Here is a 25,946-nt window from a genome sequence, read left to right as displayed (position 1 = left end):
CACCCTGATTTAATAGTTAACATGCGTATAGAAGGTCATGAGTTCGAGTTTCCTTTCGGGACAACATTAAATTTTCACACTCAGCGTAATGTTGGCTTAACTTTCCTAAGTAATTTAGCGAAGTAAAATTGTAGTGACAAGTGGATATGGCGGACAAAATAGCCTAAAGGTGGTGGTTAAAAGCCTAAGCGTTTAGACAACTTAACCCAAAGGGGTTTTATATATTAAGATACGAAAATATGACGCCAGATCGAGTTACAATTGGGCGCCACCCTGATTTAATAGTTAACATGACTGTCTTGCGTACAGAAGGCCATAAGTTTGAGTCTCCTTTCTGGACAACATCACATTTTCACCTTGTGCGTAACAATTTAAAAGAAAAGTCCTTTCAATAAATTATTTTTCTACATTATTTTTACCACACTTTTTGCTTACCTTACTAGATGGTGCCCTTAAAATATCACCAATACCGCCACCATTTCTTAAGCCCTGATTCAAGGTTGTCACAATGCACATGACCAATGAATCACATGAACGCTCCTTAACTTCGCCATCACTTGTGGTAATTAATTTCGGGTTCTCCAAGCTATCTGGGGCGGAACAAGTACTGTCGGGGCTAACCGAGAGGGTAGCTGCTTCCACCACTAGAAATTAGAAAACAAAAATAATTTACAAATTCAATTCTTAAAAAAAATCATTGGCTTACCATTTTCCACATTCTCTACATCGACCTCCAACAAGAAATCATCACGGAAGAACATATAACCGATTATGGAGAACAAATAGACCAAAATCAAAGCCAAAACTGCGGTCAGTACAATGGAACGGCCATTACGTGTCACCGAGCGTATAACATTGACAAGGGTTTCTTCGCGATAGACCACATCGAAGAGCTGAAAAATAACACAGAAAATTTAAGTGAAGTTTTTTTTTAATCCAAAAGATCGATAGGTGATCCTTACCAGTAACGAATAGAAGAACGGATGGAAGATCAAACCACAAAAACAAAAGAATATATAAATACAATGGTATAACAGTTGAACATCTGTTATAATTTTGAGAAAATGTTTCTCCAGTGTACCCTTGTTGCCCATTATACTTATAATGTGGACACTTTTCAGTGTAACCTAAGGAGATGGGGAAAAGAAGTAAGGTTAGGCTTGATGTGTTAGTGTTTTCAATTCTCCCACTTACCGTTACCACACCCAGCAGACATAACGTTGACTCAGGCCCCAGCAAAAATATCGACCTTAATATTATTGATCCAATTAACGTTCGTATACCGGATTCTCGTGGCAATGTCACCACTATCACTAGCGAAAATATCATTATGGCCCAAAATAGTAATGAAATATGAGAGCTTAGTTCTGAAAAGAGAGGGTGAACGAGAAAGAAGAATGATTCAGAATTCAATTCCAGGATATATGGAGGAATGTATTTAAATATTTCTATGAATAGGAGACCTTCTAATGGTCTTCTATAAATTGAAGACCTTCTTATGGGACTACGTGGACAGAAGAAGGCAAGAGAAATGCTCTACTGATGAATTATTCAGTAAAAAAAGTCTCAGTAATTGGTCTATAAAGAGAATTTGGGCGCCACTACCAACCATTTTGCCCATGGATCTGTAAGAAAGATGTAGTTGAAGCGCGGGTTTAAATTGGCTAAGGATGATTGGATCACGTCTTCTGATCTGGTGGATGGGGATTTTTAGGGGTGCAGTGCAATTCTTTGAAAGCATGCTGGTGAGACTTGGCAGACTAGGTGGACAAAGGGAGGTTGACGTACGATTTTTGCCGACGCACTTTCGTAATGAACTGCCCAGACTTTAGATTTAGTATGAGTCTGTAATTTCTACTGACGGCGCATTGCTATCTGAATGTATGTTTGCACGTTAGATGCCTGTCCGGTACAGCTAAATGTGGGTGTGGGATGACTAAGGGTATGTACTGACGGAATGTCCTTACTACAATGACATTAGAGTTTTAGCAAATATGGATATAACGTATGGAGAGGCGGGGTGGGATTTAAGTTAGGGCTCTTGGAAACAGTCGGACCCTAAGTTGTTTAAGTAGTTTTGCACGTGAAGTACTGTGGAGGTAATCCTCTCACATAATCATCAATTGGTCCTGCCTGACCCATAGAAAGGCAGGAGTGTTAAAAGGGCTATGATCATGAGGCGATCATATCCAAATACATGTGAGCAAATTGGTACTTGTACTTCTGTGCGTGTGCTTTGGTGGACCCATGTTCCGAACTCGATCTAGGCCAAGAATGAGAATTTTAGTGTTGAGAATCATTTTATGGAATTCCAAGTCGGTAATGGTTCCAGATGTAATAAAATGATTCCACGTTGGGCGCCATTTGACACGACTTTTTAGTCTCAGCTCAATATGAAATATAAATAATTTCTAATGAATTTAGACACAATAGTCAGACTTTTGGTGTTTTCGTGGAGACAAAGACATCGTTTTGTATTACAACAGGTGGTCTACAGCGAGATTTTAGAGAACAATAAGCTTTTTAAGAACAGAAATCCAATGAACTTTCATTACATCCTCGTTTAATTCAGAATACATATATAATTGTTCCACAACATCACATAGGGACAAGGGGGACTTCTCTCATATCAATGAGTGCACCCCGATTCATATTAGCTCAATGATATGGGACCTACAGTTTATCGCCGAGTCCGAACGATGTGTCTAAGACACCACTTTTGTAGAGAAGTTTTACATGGCTGAAATACTCAGGAAATGTCGCCAACATTACTGAGGGGTATTTTGCCACCGTTGAAAAGTGTTTTGATGTTGCCTGGCCGGGGAATCGAACCCACGACCTTATGTGTGCAAGGCGGGTGTGCATACCATTGCACCACGGTGGCACCCTCAGAATACGCAGTTTCAATTTCAAAGTTAAACAGTTTCACTCTGGTGCTCAGCTTTCATATAGGTTTCCTAAGGAATTTTAAATTTAATTTTAAATATATTTTTTTTATAAAAATCGTAGAATTTTTAAAGAATATTTTTATAAAAATCTTAGATTTTTTAAAGAATATTTTTATATATCGTAGATTTTTTAAAGAATTTTTTTATGAAAATCGTGGATTTTTAAAGAATATTTTTATACAAATGGTGGATTTTTTAAAGAATATTTAAAAAAATCGTATATTTTTTAAAAAAATATTTTTATAAAAATCGTGTTTTTTTAAAAGAATATTTTTATAAAATCGTGTTTTTTTAAAAGAATATTTTTATAAAAATCGTGGATTTTTTTAAGAATAGTTTTATAAAAATCGTGGATTTTTTAAAGAATATTTTTATAAAAATCGTGGATTTTTTAAAGAATATTTTTATAAAAATCGTGGATTTTTTAAAGAATATTTTTATAAAAATCGTGATTTTTTTAAGAATATTTCTATAATAATCGTGGATTTTTTAAAAAATATTTTAATAAAAATTATCAATTTTTTGAAGAATATTTTTTATAAAAATCGTAAATTTTTTAAAGAATATTTTTATAAAAATTGTGGATTTTTTAAAGAATATTTTTATAAAAATTGTGGATTTTTTGAAGAATATTTTTATAAAAATCGTGATTTTTTTAAAGAATATTTTTATAAAAATCATTGATTTCTTAAAGAATATTTTTATAAAAATCGTGGATTTTTTAGAGAATATTTTTTATAAAAATTGTGGATTTTTAAAGAATATTTTTATAAAAATTGTGGATTTTTAAAGAATATATTTTTAAACAAATCGAGGATTTTTTAAAAATATTTTTATAAAAATCGTGAATTTTTTAAAGAATATTCTTATAAAAATCGTGGATTTTTTAAAGAATATTTTTTTAAAAATCGTGAATTTTTTTAAGAATATTTTTATAAAAATCGTGGATTTTTTAAAGAATATTTTTATAAAAATCGTGATTTTTTTAAGAATATTTCTATAATAATCGTGGATTTTTTTAAAGAATATTTTTTATAAAAATCGTGGATTTTTTAAGAATAATTTTATAAAAATTGTGAATTTTTTATAGAATATATTTAAAAAATTTTGGATTTTTTAGAGAATATTTTTATAAACATTGTGGATTTTTTTAAAAAAAAATTTTTATAAAAATCGTGGATTTTTTAAAGAATATTTTTATAAAAATCGTGGATTTTTTAAAGAATATTTTTATAAAAATCGTGGATTTTTTAAAGAATATTTTTATAAAAATCGTGGATTTTTTAAAGAATATTTTTATAAAAATCGTGGATTTCTTAAAGAATATTTTTATAAAAATCGTGGATTTTCTAAAGAATATTTTTATAAAAATCGTGGATTTTTTGAAGAATATTTTTATAAAAATCGTGGATTTTTAAAGAATGTATTTTTATAAATTTTTTTAAGAATATTTTTATAAAAATCGTGGATTTTTTAAAGAATATTTTTATAAAAATCGTGGATTTTTTTAAAGAATATTTTTATAAAAATCATGGATTTTTTAAAGAATATTTTTATAAAAATCGTGGATTTTTTAAAGAATATTTTTATAGAAATCGTGGATTTTTTAAAGAATATCTTTATAAAAATCGTGGATTTTTTAAAGAATATTTTTATAAAAATCGTGGATTTTTTAAAGAATATTTTTTATAAAAATCGTGGATTTTTTGAAGAATATTTTTTATAAAAATCGTGGATTTTTTAAAGAATATTTTTATAAAAATCGTGGATTTTTTAAAGAATATTTTTTATAAAAATCGTGGATTTTTTAAAGAATATTTTTATAAAAATCTTGGATTTTTTAAAGAATATTTTTTATAAAAATCGTTGATTTTTTAAAGAATATTTTTTATAAAAATCGTGGATATTTTAAAGAATATTTTTTATAAAAATCGTGGATTTTTTGAAGAATATTTTTTATAAAAATCGTGGATTTTTTGAAGAATATTTTTATAAAAATCGTGGATTTTTTAAAGAATATTTTTTATAAAAATCGTGAATTTTTTATAGAATATATTTATAAAATTGTGGATTTTTTAGAGAATATTTTTATAAACATTGTGGATTTTTTCTTGGGAATATGTGTCTTCTTTCTTCTTTTCGGAAAGATTTTCCCCTTATATATTTGCCAATTAAGCGGAACACAAAGATATTCAATTTTATACAAAATGTATTAAGGAACAAAAACAATTGACAAATTGAAATTCAGAACAACACTACTAGACGACAAGCAATAGAATCGATAGAATGAAAAAATATTTGTCATTTTCAAATTACAATACACAATATTTTTCAAAGAAGAATATGTTTGTTGAAACAATTTAAAGCAAAGTATTTTGATACAAAGTGTTTTCCCAACACTCCACCACAACATGCATATTCTTTACATTTTGAGTTACTTCATATTGATTAAATTGACAAATTTCTGATGTTTCGATTTCGCTAGGTTCTTTGTAAATATGTCGGCAACCATATCATCTGTTGGACAATAAACCAATTTTATTGTATTTGATTTTATTAGATCCCGGATATGATGATACTTGATGTCCACATGCTTTGTCCTTTTATGATGAACCGGGTTGGATGCCAACTGCAAAGCTCCCTGATTGTCAACGTTGATAGTAACAGTTTCTTCGTTCAGAAATCCAAGTTCGCGTAGTAATCGGCTTAAATATACAGCTTCCTTTGATGCGTTTGAAGTTGACACATACTCTGCTTCCGTACTACTCAAAGCGACTATATCTTGTTTCTTGGACTCCCAGGAAATCACACAATTTCCAATAAAAAATACTGATCCGGAATATGACTTCCGATCTGTAGTGCATCCGCCCCAATCAGCATCTGCGTAACCAATGAGTTTACCATTTCCACAACTAAAGTGCAGTTTCATATCTTTAGTTCCTTTCAAATATCGTAAAATATGTTTTGCTGCTGACAAATGTTCCACGTGTGGATCCTTATTTCTTTGCGAAAGCTTGGTAACCGAATGGAGTATATCAGGGCGAGTTGTCAGAGCCAAGTACAGCAAGGAGCCGATCAGAGATTGATATTCGGTGGGATCTGTTTTTCTGCATTCACCTTCACACTTACTTTGAAAACCAGGAGTGAGTGGTACTGAAACTGGCTTACAGTTCTCCATACCGTACTCTTTCAAAATTTCATTTATAAAGTTAGTTTGACATATTTTAATCTCACCAGTTTTTCCATCTCGTTGAACTTCCATTCCCAGGAAGTGCTCTAACAATCCTTTATCGGTCACTTCAAAATTGGTTGCAATTTCCTCCTTCAGTTTCAAAATTTCCTTTTCATTTTCACATCCAATTATTAAATCATCCACATAGACAGCTATTAGCATTAAATGACCGTTTCGATTTGATTTATATAAACAAGGCTCGTTGTCACATCTTTCAAATCCAATCTTGCACAGAAAATCATTTAGCGTTGAGTTCCACTCCCGACCCGCTTGTTTAAGGCCATAAAGGGATTTGTTTAAGCGTAGGACTTTATTTTTGTTCTTCTCATCGATAAATCCTTCTGGCTGACGCATATAGATTTCTTCATGCAAATCTCCATGTAAATACGCGGTGACAACATCTAGTTGGTGCAAGTGCATTTTATGTTCTACTGCTAATGCAAGTATCATTCGAATACTTGAATATCTTACCACAGGCGAAAAAGTTTCATTGTAGTCTATGCCGAATTTCTGACTACAACCTTTAGCGACTAGCCGTGCTTTATATCGCTCCACCTGACCGTTCTTATTTTTCTTTGCTGCGAAAACCCATTTGCAATTGATTGGCTTACATCCAGGCGGAAGATCCTGCATTGTCCACGTATTCTTTTGATGATGCGATAGCATCTCATTCTCCATGGCTTGCTTCCACTTGGCACATAATTTACTGGATATTGCTTCTTTGTATGTTTTAGGAATACTATCCTCCACCACATTATTCAGTAAGTTGTATTCTTTTCGGGGACGACCAGGTCTACCATTTCGAATAATCTTAGGTCTACCTCGTCCTCTTCGGGCATCTGTAGGTTCAGGATTTCCTTGATCATCTGAAGAAGTAAATACGAGAAATTCTTCTGTTTCTTGAAAACTGTCATCCGAACTTGACTGTTCCTCATCGATTTCTTCATTAGTCTCCTCTATTTCTCCTTCGACAGATTCCTGGGTTTCTAAGTTTTCCGATGGCACATAAAAATACATTTCTGGCTCTTGAGATTTTTCTAATGTTTTATCTTCATCAAAGATAACGTCTCGTCTTTCCACAACTCTCTTAGATTTGTAATCGTAGAGCCTATAAGCTTTAGATACTAATGAATATCCAACCATGACCATTCTCTCGCCTTTTTCTTGAAACTTCCAAGTTGCCCTTTTGTTCAGCGCAACAGCTTTAGAACCAAAAACTCTCAAATGATTAACATTTGGTTTCCGACCAGACCATACCTCCATTGGAGTAGTGTTTTCCAAACTTTTTGATGGACTTCTATTTCTTAGATATGTTGCAGTAGCAACCGCTTCAGCCCACAAATTTTGATCGAGTCCTGATTCAATAAGAAGGCAACGTCCCATTTCAACTAATGTGCGATTTGCTCTTTCCGCTACACCATTTTGTTGTGGGGTGTAGGGGACAGTTAATTGCCTTTTAATACCATTGGTTTCAAGATACTTGTTAAATTCGTTGCTAAGGTATTCTCCACCATTATCGCTTCTCAAAGCTTTAATTTTGCAACCCGTTTGCAACTCCACCATGGTCTTAAATGCTTTAAACTTCTCGAAAACTTCGGACTTGTTCTTCATGAAATATGTGAATATCCTACGGGATTTATCATCAATAAATGTCACGAAGTACTTTGATCCACCAACTGAATCAACTCTCATCGGACCACATACGTCCGAATGAATCACTTCAAGCAAGTCCTTTGATCTTCTCTCCGATTGTTTGGGAAACGATGCAACGTGTATTTTTCCAGTCATACACACATCACATTTGTCGCTACAGTGGGAATTGAATGTCATACCTTTGACCAAATTCTTTGAGCATAATTCTTTCAGACTCTGGTAATTTAGGTGTCCAAATCTTCTATGCCATAAACTATCGGAAGTGTTAATCGAACAAATTTGGTTACTTACAGGTTGAGCATCGAAAACGAACAAACCATTTTCCCTGGCAGCTCGCAATAACATACGGCCTTCATCCGTAATCATAGCACCATCTTTGAAAAATTTCACGGAACATCCATTTTCAACCATCTTGTTAACGGAAATAAAGTTTCCATTCAATTCTGGACAGTAAATGACATTCTTCAGCTTAATATTTAATCCTTTTACTCGCAATTCGACGAAACCTTTTCCTTTGGCTTTGATGACTTTCTTGTCGGCTAACATTATGGTTTCATCCGAATCTTCAAGACTTGTAAAATAATTCTTCAAGGAACACATATGGCTTGTTGCCCCACTGTCAACACACCATTGCGTTGAATTATTTTCTGTTTGCGCTCCGGCAGCAACAGCGATCACTGTGAACGATTTGCGTCCACCATCTTTGAACTTGCACTTGTTAGCGTAGTGACCCTTTTTGCCACAAATAAAACATGCACCTTTTTCTTTCTTTTGATCACTTTTCTTACCATCATTCCTTTTTCCTTTTACACCAACAGCCCCAAATGCTTGCTGATTTGATGATATATTTCCACTCGTACCTTGTTCTCGCCGATCCCATTCTTCCAATAATTTCTGTTTTAACACCATAAGGGTAGGAAGATTGTCCCTTGTTTCCATGGCTATTACAAAATTTTCATAATCCTTTTCCAAACTTGACAATAGGATTATTACCAAAAGTTCCTCCTGGATTTGAATCCCAGCTTCTGCCAGTTGATCTGAAATGCTAGAGAATTTGTTCAAATATTCAGACATATTTTTGCTGTCCTTCATGTTGACATTTAACAGCTTCTTATACAAGGACACTTTTTGCATAGGTCCACTAGGCTTATACACATCTTTAAGCTTTTCCCAGGCATCATTTGACGTACTGCAATTTTTGATGTAGTTCAGTTGGGAAGGCTTCACACAAAGAGTCAAAGAAGCAAGAGCCTTTTCATCAACATCGTCCCATGCTTGCTTTTGTTCGGCAGTCCAACTCGAAACTTTCTTTAGATCACCATTTACATGTTTCCAGCATCCCGAGTGAATGAGAACACTGCGCATCTGCACTGACCATGTCTCATAATTGTGTTCATCTAGCTTCTCAATCTGGAACATTGGAGACGACGCCATTTTAATTGTTTTCTATGTTCTTGCGTTAACCACACAATCCAATTCCGCTTAATATTGACCACAACGTTCTGGGCCCATAACCTCTTGGGAATATGTGTCTTCTTTCTTCTTTTCGGAAAGATTTTCCCCTTATATATTTGCCAATTAAGCGGAACACAAAGATATTCAATTTTATACAAAATTTATTAAGGAACAAAAACAATTGACAAATTGAAATTCAGAACAACACTACTAGACGACAAGCAATAGAATCGATAGAATGAAAAAATATTTGACATTTTCAAATTACAATACACAATATTTTTCAAAGAAGAATATGTTTGTTGAAACAATTTAAAGCAAAGTATTTTGATACAAAGTGTTTTCCCAACATTTTTAAAGAATATTTTTATGAACATTGTGGATTTTTAAAGAATATTTTTATAAAAATCGTGGATTTTTTAAAGAATATTTTTTAAAAAAATCGTGGATTTTTTAAAGAATATTTTTATAAAAATTGTGGATTTTTTAAAAAATATTTTTATAAAAATCGTGGATTTTTTAAAGAATATTTTTATAAAAATCGTGGATTTTTTAAAGAATATTTTTATAAAAATCGTGGATTTTTTAAAGAATATTTTTATAAAAATCATGGACTTTTTAAAGAATATTTTTATAAAAATCGTGGATTTTTTAAAGAATATTTTTATAAAAATCGTGGATTTTTAAAGAATATTTTTATAAAAATCGTGGATTTTTTAAAGAATATTTTTATAAAAATCATGGATTTTTTAAAGAATATTTTTATAAAAATCGTGGATTTTTTAAAGAATATTTTTATAAAAATCGTGGATTTTTTAAAGAATATTTTTATAAAAATCGTGGATTTTTTAAAGAATATTTTTATAAAAATCGTGGATTTTTTAAAGAATATTTTTATAAAAATCGTGGATTTTTTAAAGAATATTTTTATAAAAATCGTGGATTTTTTAAAGAATATTTTTTATAAAAATCGTGGATTTTTTAAAAAATATTTTTATAAAAATCGCGGATTTTTTAAAGAATATTTTTATAAAAATCGTGGATTTTTTAAAGAATAATTTAATAAAAATAGCCGCTTTTTTAAAGAATATTTTTATAAAAATCGTGGATTTTTTAAAGAATATTTTTATAAAAATCGTGGATTTTTTAAAGAATATTTTTATAAAAATCGTGGATTTTTTAAAGAATATTTTTATAAAAATCGTGGATTTTTTAAAGAATATTTTTATAAAAATCGTGGATTTTTTAAAGAATATTTTTATAAAAATCGTGGATTTTTTAAAGAATATTTTTATAAAAATCGTGGATTTTTTAAAGAATATTTTTATAAAAATTATGGATTTTTTAAAGAATATTTTTATAAAAATCGTGGATTTTTTAAAGAATATTTTTATAGAAATCGTGGATTTTTTAAAGAATATCTTTATAAAAATCTTGGATTTTTTAAAGAATATTTTTATAAAAATCGTGGATTTTTTGAAGAATATTTTTTATAAAAATCGTGGATTTTTTGAAGAATATTTTTTATAAAAATCGTGGATTTTTTGAAGAATATTTTTTATAAAAATCGTGGATTTTTTGAAGAATATTTTTATAAAAATCGTCGATTTTTTAAAGAATATTTTTTATAAAAATCGTGGATTTTTTGAAGAATATTTTTTATAAAAATCGTGGATTTTTTGAAGAATATTTTTATAAAAATCGTGAATTTTTTATAGAATATATTTATAAAAATCGTGAATTTTTTATAGAATATATTTATAAAATTGTGGATTTTTTAGAGAATATATTTATAAAATTGTGGATTTTTAAAGAATATTTTTATAAACATTGTGGATTTTTAAAGAATATTTTTATAAAAATCGTGGATTTTTTAAAGAATATTTATTATAAAAATCGTGGATTTTTTAAAGAATATTTATTATAAAAATCGTGGATTTTTTAAAGAATATTTTTATAAAAATCGTGGATTTTTTAAAGAATATTTTTATAAAAATCGTGGATTTTTTAAAGAATATTTTTATAAAAATCGTGGATTTTTTAAAGAATATTTTTATAAAAATCGTGGATTTTTTAAAGAATATTTTTATAAAAATCGTGGATTTTTTAAAGAATATTTTTATAAAAATCGTGGATTTTTTAAAGAATATTTTTATAAAAATCGTGGATTTTTTAAAGAATATTTTTATAAAAATCGTGTATTTTTTAAAGAATATTTTTATAAAAATCGTGGATTTTTTAAAGAATATTTTTATAAAAATCGTGGATTTTTTAAAGAATATTTTTATAAAAATCGTGGATTTTTTAAAGAATATTTTTATAAAAATCGTGGATTTTTTAAAGAATATTTTTATAAAAATCGTGGATTTTTTAAAGAATATTTTTATAAAAATCGTGGATTTTTTAAAGAATATTTTTATAAAAATCGTGGATTTTTTAAAGAATATTTTTATAAAAATCGTGGATTTTTTAAAGAATATTTTTATAAAAATCGTGGATTTTTTAAAGAATATTTTTATAAAAATCGTGGATTTTTTAAAGAATATTTTTATAAAAATCGTGGATTTTTTAAAGAATATTTTTATAAAAATCGTGGATTTTTTAAAGAATATTTTTATAAAAATCGTGGATTTTTTAAAGAATATTTTTATAAAAATCGTGGATTTTTTAAAGAATATTTTTATAAAAATCGTGGATTTTTTAAAGAATATTTTTATAAAAATCGTGGATTTTTTAAAGAATATTTTTATAAAAATCGTGGATTTTTTAAAGAATATTTTTATAAAAATCGTGGATTTTTTAAAGAATATTTTTATAAAAATCGTGGATTTTTTAAAGAATATTTTTATAAAAATCGTGGATTTTTTAAAGAATATTTTTATAAAAATCGTGGATTTTTTAAAGAATATTTTTATAAAAATCGTGGATTTTTTAAAGAATATTTTTATAAAAATCGTGGATTTTTTAAAGAATATTTTTATAAAAATCGTGGATTTTTTAAAGAATATTTTTATAAAAATCGTGGATTTTTTAAAGAATATTTTTATAAAAATCGTGGATTTTTTAAAGAATATTTTTATAAAAATCGTGGATTTTTTAAAGAATATTTTTATAAAAATCGTGGATTTTTTAAAGAATATTTTTATAAAAATCGTGGATTTTTTAAAGAATATTTTTATAAAAATCGTGGATTTTTTAAAGAATATTTTTATAAAAATCGTGGATTTTTTAAAGAATATTTTTATAAAAATCGTGGATTTTTTAAAGAATATTTTTATAAAAATCGTGGATTTTTTAAAGAATATTTTTATAAAAATCGTGGATTTTTTAAAGAATATTTTTATAAAAATCGTGGATTTTTTAAAGAATATTTTTATAAAAATCGTGGATTTTTTAAAGAATATTTTTATAAAAATCGTGGATTTTTTAAAGAATATTTTTATAAAAATCGTGGATTTTTAAAGAATATTTTTATAAAAATCGGGAATTTTTAAAGAATATTTTTTTAAAAATCGTGGATTTTTAAAGAATATTTTTATAAAAATCGGGAATTTTTAAAGAATATTTTTATAAAAATCGTGGATTTTTTAGAGAATATTTTTATAAAAATCGTGGATTTGTTTAAGAATATTTTTATAAAAATCGTAAATTTTTAAAGAATATTTTTATAAAAATCGTGGATTTTTTAAAGAATATTTTTATAAAAATCGTGGATTTTTTAAAGAATATTTTTATAAAAATCGTGGAATTTTCAAAGTATATTTTTATAATATTCGTAGATTTTTTAAAGAATATTTTAATAACAATCTTGGATTTTTTAATGAATTTTTTTCAATACCTTCACACCCAACTTTCCTTCCATAAAAAAGAAGTTTATCCGAATTACAGACGTGCTTTCTCATTAATTAATGGGAAACAAGGCAAACCTTGTGGCAAATTACTGGGAATTTTAATCCAGAATCTTAATCTAGGTTACTATTCCTATTTACTACTTACCAGGCACAGTGTTATCGAAGGGATAGAAAAATGCAACAATAATATTTATAACAACAACACAATTAAAAAGAATATTGCTCCAGAGCGACATGTAACTGCTGACCCAAAATAGGAAGGGTTGACCTGAAAGTAAACCAAGAAAAAATTTAATCGAAACTCCTTTTTAACAAAAGAAAAAGCTCTTCGCATACCTCTCAGCTTCTTTTGCCACTTCATTTCGTTAAACATTTCCTCAGCCTTATCAAAGAAATCCGCAACCTTCGAACCCTGGTCATCACGTTCAGCGGTATGGAATATTTTCATTTTAGTATCCGTGGTTAGGTATTCACAAATTTCGGGTATGGGAAAGACAATTTGTTCCAGGGTGCGGTCATGGCGGACAATCTGAAAGAGGGAAGAGTGACGTAAATACATTTTTTTTAAAGAGAGAGGGAAGTTATACTTACTTCAATTTGGGCAGTGTGAGTGGCATAGTACATCAATGCCTGACTCATTTTGGCATCATAGTTGGGCGATTGCGGATCATCGGTGACCTTGAGCAAACTGGCCAATTCCTTGTTGTGTTGAGCCAACTGATGACATAGAATATAAATGTTGTGACCCACTTCGCGGGGACTTACCGACACATCATCATCGTCATCATGTTCGGGGCCCACACCATCTTCATCACCATCATGATCATCGATCATTTCTTCCTGATGATAAGCCTTACAGGCCACATCAACCAATTGTTTGGGATTCATGTTATAGAGAATACGCTCAGCATTTTCACCATCTCCCCGAGACTCCATTATGGCCAATAGCAACTTTGAGGCATTGTTTTTCAATTCCAATACCAAATCCATGCGATTTTCACCCAGCGGATTTATGTTGTTGAGTATGAGGGCGGTAATGATATCCAAACCATTCGATTCATGGGTGGCTATGCAATTTTGATTTTCATGACAAGGACCTTGACAATATTCCGTTAGCGTTTCTAAGGTTTGATTGATGAGAGCCACATTGTTTTCGTTGATATAAAGCCCCAGGAGACCCAAGCCGCCCGTGGTCGAACCACAAATACAATCCAAAAACATGAGGGTCTCCGATACCAAATTGTAGTTGGTTTTGTTATTCTGATTCCTCAGCAGATTTTGCAGGTCAGGATTGTGATTTTCACAAAGCAGTTGCATGAAGCGCAATATGGGCTGCATAACCAAAACTTTGTTGGATAACTTGTTGCGATCTTCCTTGCTGTCTTTGTGTTTTTCCAATTTCTCCGCCAGTATGTCATCAAAGGGACTGTTAATGTTCAGGGGGTTGGAATCTTCTCCGGCATGCAAGTTGCGGGCATTGGAAAATGCCCTGGCTGTGGCCAGCCCAGCATTGTGCAATTCCTTCCTCAACTCATCGGTAATCACCACCCCATTGGTTTTCACACCATGCTTGCGGGATATTTTATCCAATTCCAAATTAACATCTTGTTTACTTTCATGGGCCTTGGCGGCAATATCGGAGGTGTTAACCGTGACCGTGGACTTGATTTCCTGCTGGGAATCTTTCATTTTATCAAAGAATACCTTGAAAAAGGCCTGATTCAGATCACCACTCAGGAATTTGGTGTACATGCCTTTTTGTATAATCGGATTGCCACCCTCGAGTAAGGCTATACCCAATTCTATGGCCTCAACAAAGATGGAGGGGGAGTGTACGGATTTTATGACCAATTCGATTACCAAATCTGAGGCACCCTCACGATCGAGGTGGTTTTGAACCTCATGTAAAGTTTTCTCGGCCCTTTGCAGATACTTGGCACCCGGACCATGGGTCACCAAGTTCAAATGCTGCTTCTGGCTATCCTGGGCCAAAGAAAGAATATCCGTTTTAGATTCTACTGGTGTCCTCGAAGTATTCGAGGGTTTTATGTCGAAATAACGTTTCAGCAGGGTGCTTCTCAAGGCATCTCCCTTCTCGCCATAATTCACATCAATGGCCATCATTTCCCGCAGCGTTTTCAACACCTTGACACACAACTTCTCCTCCTTTTCCTCCAGCAACTTCTCTGTGTGCTTGATCAGTTTCCTTATGAAACCTCCTGATTCGCATCTTTTTCGAGCCTCCGTTCCCTGCGGGAACAACAATTCCGATCTATACAATATGTCCACCAACAGTGACAATTCTGCTTCCACTACTGGCTTCAATTGATCCTCCAGCAGTGACACAATATCCTGCAAGCCCTCGATAATGGACCTGTCTAATCGCATTAAATTGGCCGAATGCTGTGTCTCATATTTTGGCTGTTTCGAGGCTAAAAGCCATTTTGTGGTCTGCCTGGTCAGCAGAGCCGTTTTACTAGACATTGTCACCACTTGCTGTTCCAGATCAAGTGGGATGGCTATGCTGCGTGTCTTTGCCGACTCAGCCAAAGTACGTATACAATTTTCGACATTAAAGCGATCAGCCAGACTCAACCATTTGCATTGAGATAAACGATAACAGACTTGCAGTAATTGTACGAATATCATTTGTCTAGACTGTACTATGGTGCTTTGATCGGAAAAGGGGCTACTGAAAAAGCTGGCCAATATGGTGCAGACACCATTTAGCACATAATTGATCAGGGTCTTGTCGGCATTGACGCCGGTATTTATGAGCAGATTAATGTCCACCATGAAACTTTTTTCAAACAAATTCCACATGTGTCCGGAAGAGTATATTTCCTTCATCTCCACCTCAGTGTCAATGTAACAATGGTTCAAGAAATCCACATAGGCCTCCTTGACCTCGGGTATACAGGCGGGATGGCATATCACAGCCACAATATCATCCAGCGACAACAGATTGTTGCATTTAATTTCCGTGTATAAATTTTTACCCATTGTGCAGCATGCCAACAGCTTCACCAATTCCACATGATATTTGAGAGGACTATCATCCGACAGTGGAGTCTTTTGGGTTTGCATCATATGGACCAATTGATTGAAAGACGATTTGTCATTGTAGAATACCAACACCTCTTCGCCGGCATTTATCAACTCCTGCATTACCATATCCTGACATTTGCGTATAAATTGATTCTCAGCCTTGACAATGGTCTGCAAAAATTGCAAATAGACCACATGTCGCCCATGGATTTCGATGCAGTGAACAAAATGTTGCACAACTTTATCCGTAACTTCATTGCACAGTGTTAGATTGTCTTTGAAAATGGCACACACCGTCTTCGCCTCTAAAATCTGTAAAAGAAGAAGAAGGGTTATATGTGAACATTATAAAATTCAGGGTTCAGTGAAATATATATAGACGGCGAAGTATTCCAGTGAGAAAAGACCTCCCAAAAACGATTCCTATATACATCTACTATAAAAGAAAGGTCTTCTAATGCCTTCTTAAGGGATCTCCTGTAGTTAGAAAATATAATACTTACTAAAGGGTCATCTATTGATAGCAGAGCTAGAAGACAACCTAGAAAGGTTTCGTCTTGATAGAATACATCCTAAAGGGATATAGATAGAAATTGTCCTAAAAGGGTTTTCTATTGAAAAAGGCGTCTTCTATTGATAGAAGATGTTCTGTTGTTAGAAGACCTCTCCCTCCCTCCTAGAGGGAACTTATGTATATTATTAAAACAACTCCTAAAGGTGTCTTCTTTTGCTAGAAAACCTCCTAAAGGGGTCATCTACTGCTAGAAGACCTTCAAAAGGGGACTTTCTATTGCTGGAAGACCTCATAAGGAGGTCTCCGAGGTAAGATCTAGGAAATAGTAGATTTCATGAGTTGGAAGAACATCAAGGTCGCGGCGGTGCAAGAAATCAAGTTCAAGAAACAACTGTAGCTTACAACGTTGTGATGGTTACAACGCGTTAAGGAAGGATCGCACCAGAAGTGGAGGTGCGGGATTAGCTTTCGTATTGCACCAGTCTGTCCAATACAGACCTATCTCGCTTGAGCCTGTCTCTAATGACCCGTACATGGAATGTATGGGGGCAGCAGTCAGGTTTGGAACTGCCGAGATAGAGTTGCTGAACGTATACATACCGCACTGAAATAGTTGTATCTCAGATTAGGAGCTTGACATTAGCCCGCTTTTGGAAGGTCATAATCGTCTGGTATTGGGGGACTTTAATACGCATCATGAGATGTCGCATTCGGCCCTCGGAAACGACCAGAGGGGTACAGCGCGGGCTGAGCAGATTGATAGCTCTACGTTTTGCACGGTCAATGAGGACCCCTACCAGAATTAGAGGAGAGTGTCACGGTTCGCCAGACATAACCATCGTGTCACTTGGTCTAACAAATGACGTCACGTGGTAACCCGTCATTTCCCTTGGATCAGACCATCTCCCCATAATTGTCTCCATTAGCAGACCACCCGATTTCATCACCTCTGAACGCCGCACATTCGTCAATCATAAGAAAGCTGATTTACCGGGTTTCAGAGAGTTCACCAATCGCCGCTTCAGAGAACTGCCCAATCCTTCTGATGTTCGGGTAGCGGAAAGGACATTCCGAGACATCATCATTGCTGCAGCCGCTCGCCATATCCCTGCTGGTCGAATATCCGAAGTAAGACTAAACTTCCCAGCAGAGGCGACGGGATTAGGAAATGATCGTGATGAGCTTCGTCGAGCCAACCCCAATGACCCCAGAGTCAGGTAGCTGACACTGGAAATTAACAGGCAGGTCGGCGAACATAAGCGGAACAAGTGGTTAAATCATCTGAAGAGTTGCAACATTGGAGCCGGTATAAGTGAATTGTGGGCAACGGTTAAGTCACTCTCGAACCCTGGAAGGATGGAAGATATGACCTCAGTCACGTTTGGCGACGTTACGTTGACTGACCCGATGAGGTGCGCAAGTTATTTCAATCGACCGTTTGTCGAACACCCCGAGAGTGACAGGGCGAAGAGGATAGTATTACGTCGCATCAGATCTCTTCCTGCCGAGGATGAACCACCACAGTTTACAATGGATGATGTTGCGAATGCCCTCAGGAACCCTAAATCATTCCAAGCGTTGGGCCCTGATGGAATCTCCATGGTAATGCTGAAACAGCTGGATAAGCCGGGAGTGGAATATCTCACTAAAGTTCTGAACTTGTCGCTAGCCACCCTCATTGTTCCCGAAGTCTGGAAAATGGGCAGGGTGGTGCCGCTACGGAAGCCAGGCAAGGATGCCAGCAAAAGTGGTCCCACTACGGAAGCCCGGCAAGGATGCCAGCAAAAGTGAATCGTACTGGCCGATTTCGCTTTTGTCGCCCTTAGCAAAGACCCTTGAAGCCTTAGTCTTCCCCAGTATCAGAAATAGCTATCAATTTGTCGATCATCAGCATGGATTCCGTAAGCAGCACAACACGACAACTGCTCTGCATGCCACTACCACACATATCTGTCAAGGACTCAACCAGAGACGGCCGTGCGATAGAACAGTGATGGTGGCGCTTGACTTATCAAAAGCCTTTGATACTGCATGCTGTTTGAGGACATTGAACAAAGAACCTTCCGGCCAAGCTTGAAACGTTGGATTGTCAATTATATGTGTGGACGCCAGTCGTACGTGGAATTCAGGAATAAGAAGTCCAAACCCCGTAGAGTGAAACAGGGAATTCCCCAAGGTGGGGTGATATCTCCGCAACTGATCGTAACGTATGCGGATGTTTGCACGATCCTGGTGTCAGGTACCTTCCCTGATGACATCTGTGAGAGATTGAATTCCTATTTAACCAATCTCGCCACATTTTTCGGCGCGAGGAATATGCAGATTTCCGCCACAAAATCTACAGCCACTCTGTTCACCACATGGACAGCGCAGTTTGGAAGAGAATTGAATGTCGTGATCGACGATAGCAGAATTCCGACCACAAACTGCCCCAAAATTTTAGGGATCAATTTCGCCACAGCTATCTGCGACAAACTGAAAAGTAGGAACAAGGTCCTCAAGTTCCTAGCCGGCAGCTCTTGGGGTGCATATGAAGAAACCTTGTTGACCACATATAACGCGATAGGTCGGTCTGTGGTAACGCAGCAAACCAAATGTCGGATGTCCAACACGTCTGAACAATTTCGGAGGCAACGTCGTTCAGATTTCGTTCAGATTTCTAAACGATTTTTCGGAGCGTAAATAGTTCAGATTTTGTACCGATTTCGAAACGAATGTCGGAAAGAAATTTGCTTTCCGAATTACCCAAGGATTTTCTTCAGATTTTGTTACGAAATCGGATCGAAATCGATACGATGTTGCTCCGACATTTCGTTCCGAAATTATGTCAATCACTTCATACAACTTTCGTTAAGATATCGTTACGATTTCGGCTTAGACATCGGACGTGTCGTCCGATTGGTTTGCTGGGAAGTTTTGCGGCGCCAGTTTGGTCCCCTGGATTATGAGACACGAATTGAAAAAAGATTCAAAACTGTCAGAATGCCGCCCTGAGAACAGCAACAGGGTGCCTCCTCAGTCTTCAGTGGACCATCTACATGAGGAGGAAAAGATGCTTTCGTTGCAGTACTTGCTCGGTTGCTACCGTGAGAGCCATCCCAATCACCATCTGCTGGCTAGGCCGGACACATTCAGGCATATCAGGAAGGATATTCATGCTCTAGAGAGGGAGGTCCAACGATATAGGAGAGAACACCTAGATCAACAGGCATATTAAGCAGGTTTAAATAGTATTCACACGGATGCAGTTGCTAAGGCCATAAGCAAATACATATAGTGTGAATAAAGTCCTCGGAGTACATCCCCCATCAATCACAGCTGAGGAGCGTCAGATGCCACGACAAATCAGAGTAGTTTTGGCTCAACTACGCTCGGAATATTTCAATCTCCTAAATTCTTATTGAGTGGAAATCTACCGCGCCGTGGAAGACATCTGTCCAGTATGCGGCATGGACCCGCACGACACAAAACACCTTTCCAATTGTCCCGCAAAATCTACTCATCTAACTCCAGTGGATCTGAGGCTACATCCCATCGAAGCAGCTACTTTCCTGGAACTGGAGATAGACCCAGAGCCAGGAAAGTGGAACATAAACATAAAAATAAACACTGTTACAACAACAACTACTTCAACGAACTGTAATGCCGATAATGGCGCCCAAAGTGGGTCCTATTCGTAAATGGTTGTTTTTCCTATACAAAAATATTATTGCATTACTCCTTTCCAATATAAAAATGCATCGAAGATGAAATTTCTAAGAAATAGAGTTCATCATAAATGACTATGCAACAACTGCCCTCCTGTGTTAGGTACTTACCCCCGGATTTAAGAACAAATCCAAATGATTGTGCAGCAGAACTTGATTCTGTTGATTCCCCAAACAAAAGTTTTGTAAAAATTCATGGGCCAAAAACATCAACTCCTTCATAAGGACATCATCTTTTTCATCGTAGGGATTTTGTAGGAGATCTAAGACGACAGTGTGGACGCCAACATTACGCAGTAAGCGTTGTTCATGTTTACGCGGTTTAACATAGGGACCTAGGGGAGAAACAAACAAACATTCAAAAATAAGAAAAGAAATAAATGAAAGAAATGTTCAAATATGGCAAAACTTACCCTGGGTAACACAAAATTGATTCATGCGTATTAGGATTTCTTTGACCTTTTTATATTCTGCTAATTGTTCAGTCGATAATGAAGCCCTATATTCGTTGGTTAGATTGCTATTATCTATGGAGGATTCTCCTACAGCTGGAAGGGGAAATGCAAAGGTAAATTATGGTAAGATAAAAAAATGTGGATGATTGGTAACAGGGCTGTGGTGAAGTGACTAAGTCGAAGCGATTCAGAGCTGTAATCTAGTGTGATTCCCATTTGCAGAGCGCTGGACTAAAATAAAATTCGAAATTTAATTGAAATTCTTCTTCGTGGGAGAGAATATTTCTTTAACATTCGACACTTCTCCAAAAATATTCGTTCACCAATTCCCTAATTGTATTTTTTATGTTACTTACTTGTACTTAATTCCTCGGAAGTTTTCGATTTATATACCCACAATTCGGATTTTTCAACACTTTGCCTGAGGATATCCAAATCGTGTTTAATTTGTTTGTACGACTCAACATCATTGTCGGAAACCAAAAGTTGTACCTAATTTCCATTTAAGGAAGGAATGGTAAAAAAATGAGAAATTTTCAATATTATTTTTATGGTTCTTGGAATCGTTTAACAAAAACTAAGCATGAATTGAATTGAAAGAAAATCAACAGTACTAACTATACTCATCCACTGGGTTTTAGTTGAAGTATTTGTTAATTTTTTAGTTTTTTTTTGGTTAGATTAGTTAAATAATTTTTGTAATGAAAAAACAAATAAACACAAAAATTGTTTATATAGGGAATTGAAGTATACAAATATATATTATTTAAAAAAAATTACAGAAAATTAAAATTAGTTAGTTATTTTTTTCTTTTGTTATTATAACGAAAGCATGGCAAAGAAAAATATTGGAAACGCATTAAGAAAAATATTTATTTTATCTAAGAAAACAGTTCTACGAACAGCTTTATAAGGTGATTTTTTTTCTATTTTGTCAAAAAATTATTAGACAACGTTTTTTTAATATTTTTAGAAGAATATCGGAGATAATAACAATTATTAAAGAATATAATTACAAGGAAATAGCGAAAAATGTGGATTTCTAAACGCTTTCCTTAAATATAACAGAGCTATGAACGTAAATTATTATTCCTCATTTAAATAAAGGTTTTGGAACCTAAATTTTAAACTGGACTGGAGGACTGTACTTAATATACATAGACCAAATTACACGTAGTTCGGGAGCAAAATGTAGCTACAATCCGCAAAATACCGAATATCGGGAGGTACCGTTATATGGGGGCTGTTCCAAAACGTGGACCTATGTTTACAGTTTTAGAAGGAGATATTTTGTGACTACTGGGAAATTCAAATGTTAAATTACAGGTAGTTCGATTAAAAATTGTAGCTAAAATCCTCAAACTACCGAAAATCGGGAGGTACTGCTATAATGGGGGCTATACCAAAACATAGACCTATGTTACCGTTTTTTGCTGGACATGTTTTGTGACCACTGGGAACCTCAAATGTTCAATTGCCGGTATTTTGGCCAAAAAATGTAGTTAAAAACCACAAAATACCGAAAATCGGGAGGTACCGTTACGTGGGGACTATACCAAAACATGGACCTATGTTGACGGTTTTTGGAGATATTTTGTGACCACTGAGAACCTCAAATGTTCAATTGCCGGTATTTTGGTCAAAAAAATTTAGTTAAAATCCACAAAATACCGAAAATCGGGAGGTACCGTTATATAGAGGCTATACCAAAACATGGACCTATGTTGACAGTTTTAGATGGAGATGTTTTGTGATTACTGGGAACCACAACTGTCGAATTACAGGTAGTTCGGTCGGAGATATTTTGTGACCACTGGGAACCCCAAACGTGGAAATACAGGTAGTTCGGTCAAAAATGTAGCTAAAATCCCCAAAATACCGAAAATCGGGAGGAACCCTTATATGGGGGCTATACCAAAAAGTGGACCGATATAGCCCATCTTCGAACTTGACCTGCTTATTGAAAAAAGACATTCGGGTGCCAAAATATAGCGCTCAAGCTCAATTATTGCGAAGGCTAAAGTGATTACAACAGACAGTCGGACATGGCTAGATCGTCTTAGAATTTTATCCTAATCAAGAATATATATATACATATATACTTTATATGGTCGCAAATGATTATTTCGATGTGTTACAAACAGAAAACCAAACTTAATATACTCTCCATACTATGGTGGAGGGCAAAAAAACTATTGAAACTTTTTAACCGAAATGTTATCCTTACACCATCTTTGAATTCTAATGTAGATAATGGCGCCCAATATGGAACCATATTCGTAAGTCCTGGTCCACACTAGAGCTATTTCATTGAAAAATTTCATGAGTAGTAGAGTAATATCATGAAATTGCTGAAGTGGGAAACTCTATCTAAACACGCATAATTTCATGAATTTTTTCAAAGAAATCGCTTTAGTGTGGACCGGGACTAAATTATCGTTTTTCCTGCAGAAACTATTATTACATGAAATTTTTTGAAATTTGTTTTCCTATGACTATGCAACAATTGGCCATTATGTTAGGAATCAGGGACTTAATATAGTCCATCTTCAAACTTGATCAATTATTCTAGGTCAATTTCAAATTCTTGAAGATTGGACAAAATTTTTAAATGATATTTAAGTTTTACTTCAGCAATGAACTGTAATGTTGATAATGGAGCCCGAGGTGGAACCCTCTTAATGAATGGCTGTTTTTCCTATACAGAAAATATTATTGCATTGGATTTTTTTCAATATGACTTATGACTATTCAACAATTGGCCTCCAACCAGACTTATTAGTTGGGCATTGTATTTCATTATGTTATGTCAGAATCACAAGGAGGATCATATCGCTGTAAATAGGACCAAAAGAAGTACCTCGAATAGGCCTTAAACTGAACTCAAGTGGAAATGTTGAACTTTTATAGACTTCTGAAACGGATGTCGTCCAAACATACATGGGTTCTAAAACCATTATTTTGAGTAGACACAATTTTGTATTGAATCAAAGTTAACCTAAAGGCTAACCAACTTCAGCTAGTTCTATAACACCTGATTGACCCTACAACGCACAACATTCTTGTTTCGACAGCGGTTGCCAAATCCAGGAACGTGGCTGCTTCGATGGGATGTAACCACATATCGACTGCAGTAAGTTGAATAGGTTTGACGGGGCAGTTGAAAAGGTGTCGGGTGTCGTGCGGGCTTGTGCCGCACGCTGGGCAGATGTTTTGCACAGTGCCGTCAATCCTTGCCCAATAGGAATTTAGACGGCTGCTCTTTCCCGAGCGTGGTTGAACCAAAACTACTGTGGTTTGTCGTGGCTCAGCTCCAAGGACCGCATTTACACGATAGTTGCTTATGGCATCGGCGACTGCATCCGGATCACTACTATTTAATCCTAATTCAGAGGCTTGTTGATCTAGGGTTTCTTTGTTGTAACGTTGGACCTATCTTACTCGATCATGAGGATGCCTCCTGACATGCCTGGGTGGGGGTCCTATCTACCGTATGGTGATTGGGATGTCTCTCGGCCCGAGCAAGTACTGCAAAAAAGCATGCCTTTGTGCTGTTGTACTGGAAGAATCTTTGTATCCTCATGTAGATGGTCAACTTAAGACATGAGGCATTCTGCCAGGTTTGAATATTATGACATCAGGGAAGGTACCTGATGCCAAGATCAATCGTACGATCTCAATGTCGTCTGGAGGGGGCGGAATGCAGGAGAGGTAGAGGTTAAACAGTTGGGAAGATATCAACCAACCCTGGGGGAACTCTCTGTTCTATTCTACGGGGCTTGGACTTCTTGTTCCTGAATCCCACGTACAAATGACTTCCACACATATAATTGATTATACAACGTTTCAAACTTGGTCGAAGGGCTGTCTACTCGATGTCCTAAAACAGCGTAGATTGTTTGACAGTATCAAAGGCTTTTGATAAGTCAAACGGCCTCAGCACTGTTCTATCACACGGCGGTCTCTGATTACGAAATCTCTGCTAATGATTGGCAACTGGATGGCAATTTTTGACGCGGTGGAGGACTAATTCCTCAAGGGTGCCATTTTTTGGTGGGGTTTGTTGCAAGTTTATTTGAGGGTGGGGTAAGTTTTTTTTTGGAGGTGGGGAAGAGGTTCACTCTCGAGTGAAATTTGAGCGAGTATTCGGAGCCCGGTTCCCGCTCGACAAACTGTCGATTGAAATATTTTCGGATCAGTCAGCGTAACGTCGCACAAAGCTGGCTGAGGTCCTATCTTCCTTCTTTCCAAAATTCGAAAGTGACTTCACCGTTACTCACAATTCACTTATTCCGGCTCAAATGTTGCAATTCTTTCGAAGATCTAGTTACTTTTTCCGTGTGTGCTCACGGTACGGTACGGTACGGAACACGGTTGTTGTGTGGTTGCGGGACAATCCGGTATCAAAGAACCCGCCGCCGTGGGATTTATACCTCCGCCATGTAGGCAAAGTTAGTGCTTTAATCCCTGACCAAAATATGAATTTTTCGACAGGTCATATTTTCTGAGCATTTCTACTATGGAAACCTTCCCTGCAAGAGATTCTAAATCGGCGTTAAAAAGGAGGCCCAATATTAATGAGTCATAAATATAATGGGACTGCATTCATCCTTTTGAAAGAAGTCGTCTCTTGTTTCTTCGGATATGATCGGGGAAAATAGTGTTTATTCTATGTGGTTCTTCATAATCGACGATATACTGAGAAAATATAGTCGACTTTACACTAAAGTCCTAAACACATCCAACGTTTGTGTAAAGTTTTGTGTCATTTCTGGTAGAAGAGTGAAGACAAATTGAACTTTGTATTTTATTCATATACCAGAAATGACACAAAACTTTACTCAAACGTTGGATGTGTTTACAGCTTAAGTTATTCATTGATTGGAGAGCCTGAATATTAGAATTGATATTAAAAACCGATAGAAACCGCTTAAGGTTTAATCAACAATGTTGTACGGTTTCCGAAAATTTAAAAAAAAAAAAACTCTGAAATTGTAGATTTTTTTTAATTCACAAAATTAAGTGGCGCCCAATGTCGCCAAGTAGTCTTGAAAGACAATCGACAATATTCTTCTTAGGAAAG

At 34.6% G+C, this 25,946-nt stretch overlaps 1 protein-coding gene across 15 annotated transcripts in view; it reads right to left on the bottom strand.

Moving 5' to 3' along the window:
* Nucleotides 1–25,946, bottom strand: part of Itpr (Inositol 1,4,5,-trisphosphate receptor) — a 153,440-nt gene that overhangs the window by 4,591 nt on the left and 122,903 nt on the right. For all 15 annotated transcript variants that reach the window (XM_073983166.1, XM_073983217.1, XM_073983157.1 and 12 more), the window contains 10 exons: nt 21,220–21,355; nt 20,822–20,956; nt 20,520–20,743; nt 13,731–16,499; nt 13,476–13,668; nt 13,285–13,407; nt 1,195–1,367; nt 963–1,127; nt 707–893; nt 436–644 (listed from right to left, as the gene is read on the bottom strand). In XM_073983166.1, coding sequence (XP_073839267.1) covers nt 436–644; nt 707–893; nt 963–1,127; nt 1,195–1,367; nt 13,285–13,407; nt 13,476–13,668; nt 13,731–16,499; nt 20,520–20,743; nt 20,822–20,956; nt 21,220–21,355 — 4,314 coding nt within the window. The remainder of the gene's footprint in view (nt 1–435; nt 645–706; nt 894–962; nt 1,128–1,194; nt 1,368–13,284; nt 13,408–13,475; nt 13,669–13,730; nt 16,500–20,519; nt 20,744–20,821; nt 20,957–21,219; nt 21,356–25,946) is intronic.

The sequence above is a fragment of the Musca autumnalis genome, unplaced genomic scaffold (genome assembly GCF_047663935.1).
Source record: "Musca autumnalis isolate F117 unplaced genomic scaffold, ASM4766393v1 scaffold_1, whole genome shotgun sequence".
NCBI lineage: Eukaryota > Metazoa > Arthropoda > Insecta > Diptera > Muscidae > Musca > Musca autumnalis.
Note: the sequence above shows the minus strand (reverse complement) of the source record. Positions and strands in the feature narration are given on the sequence as shown.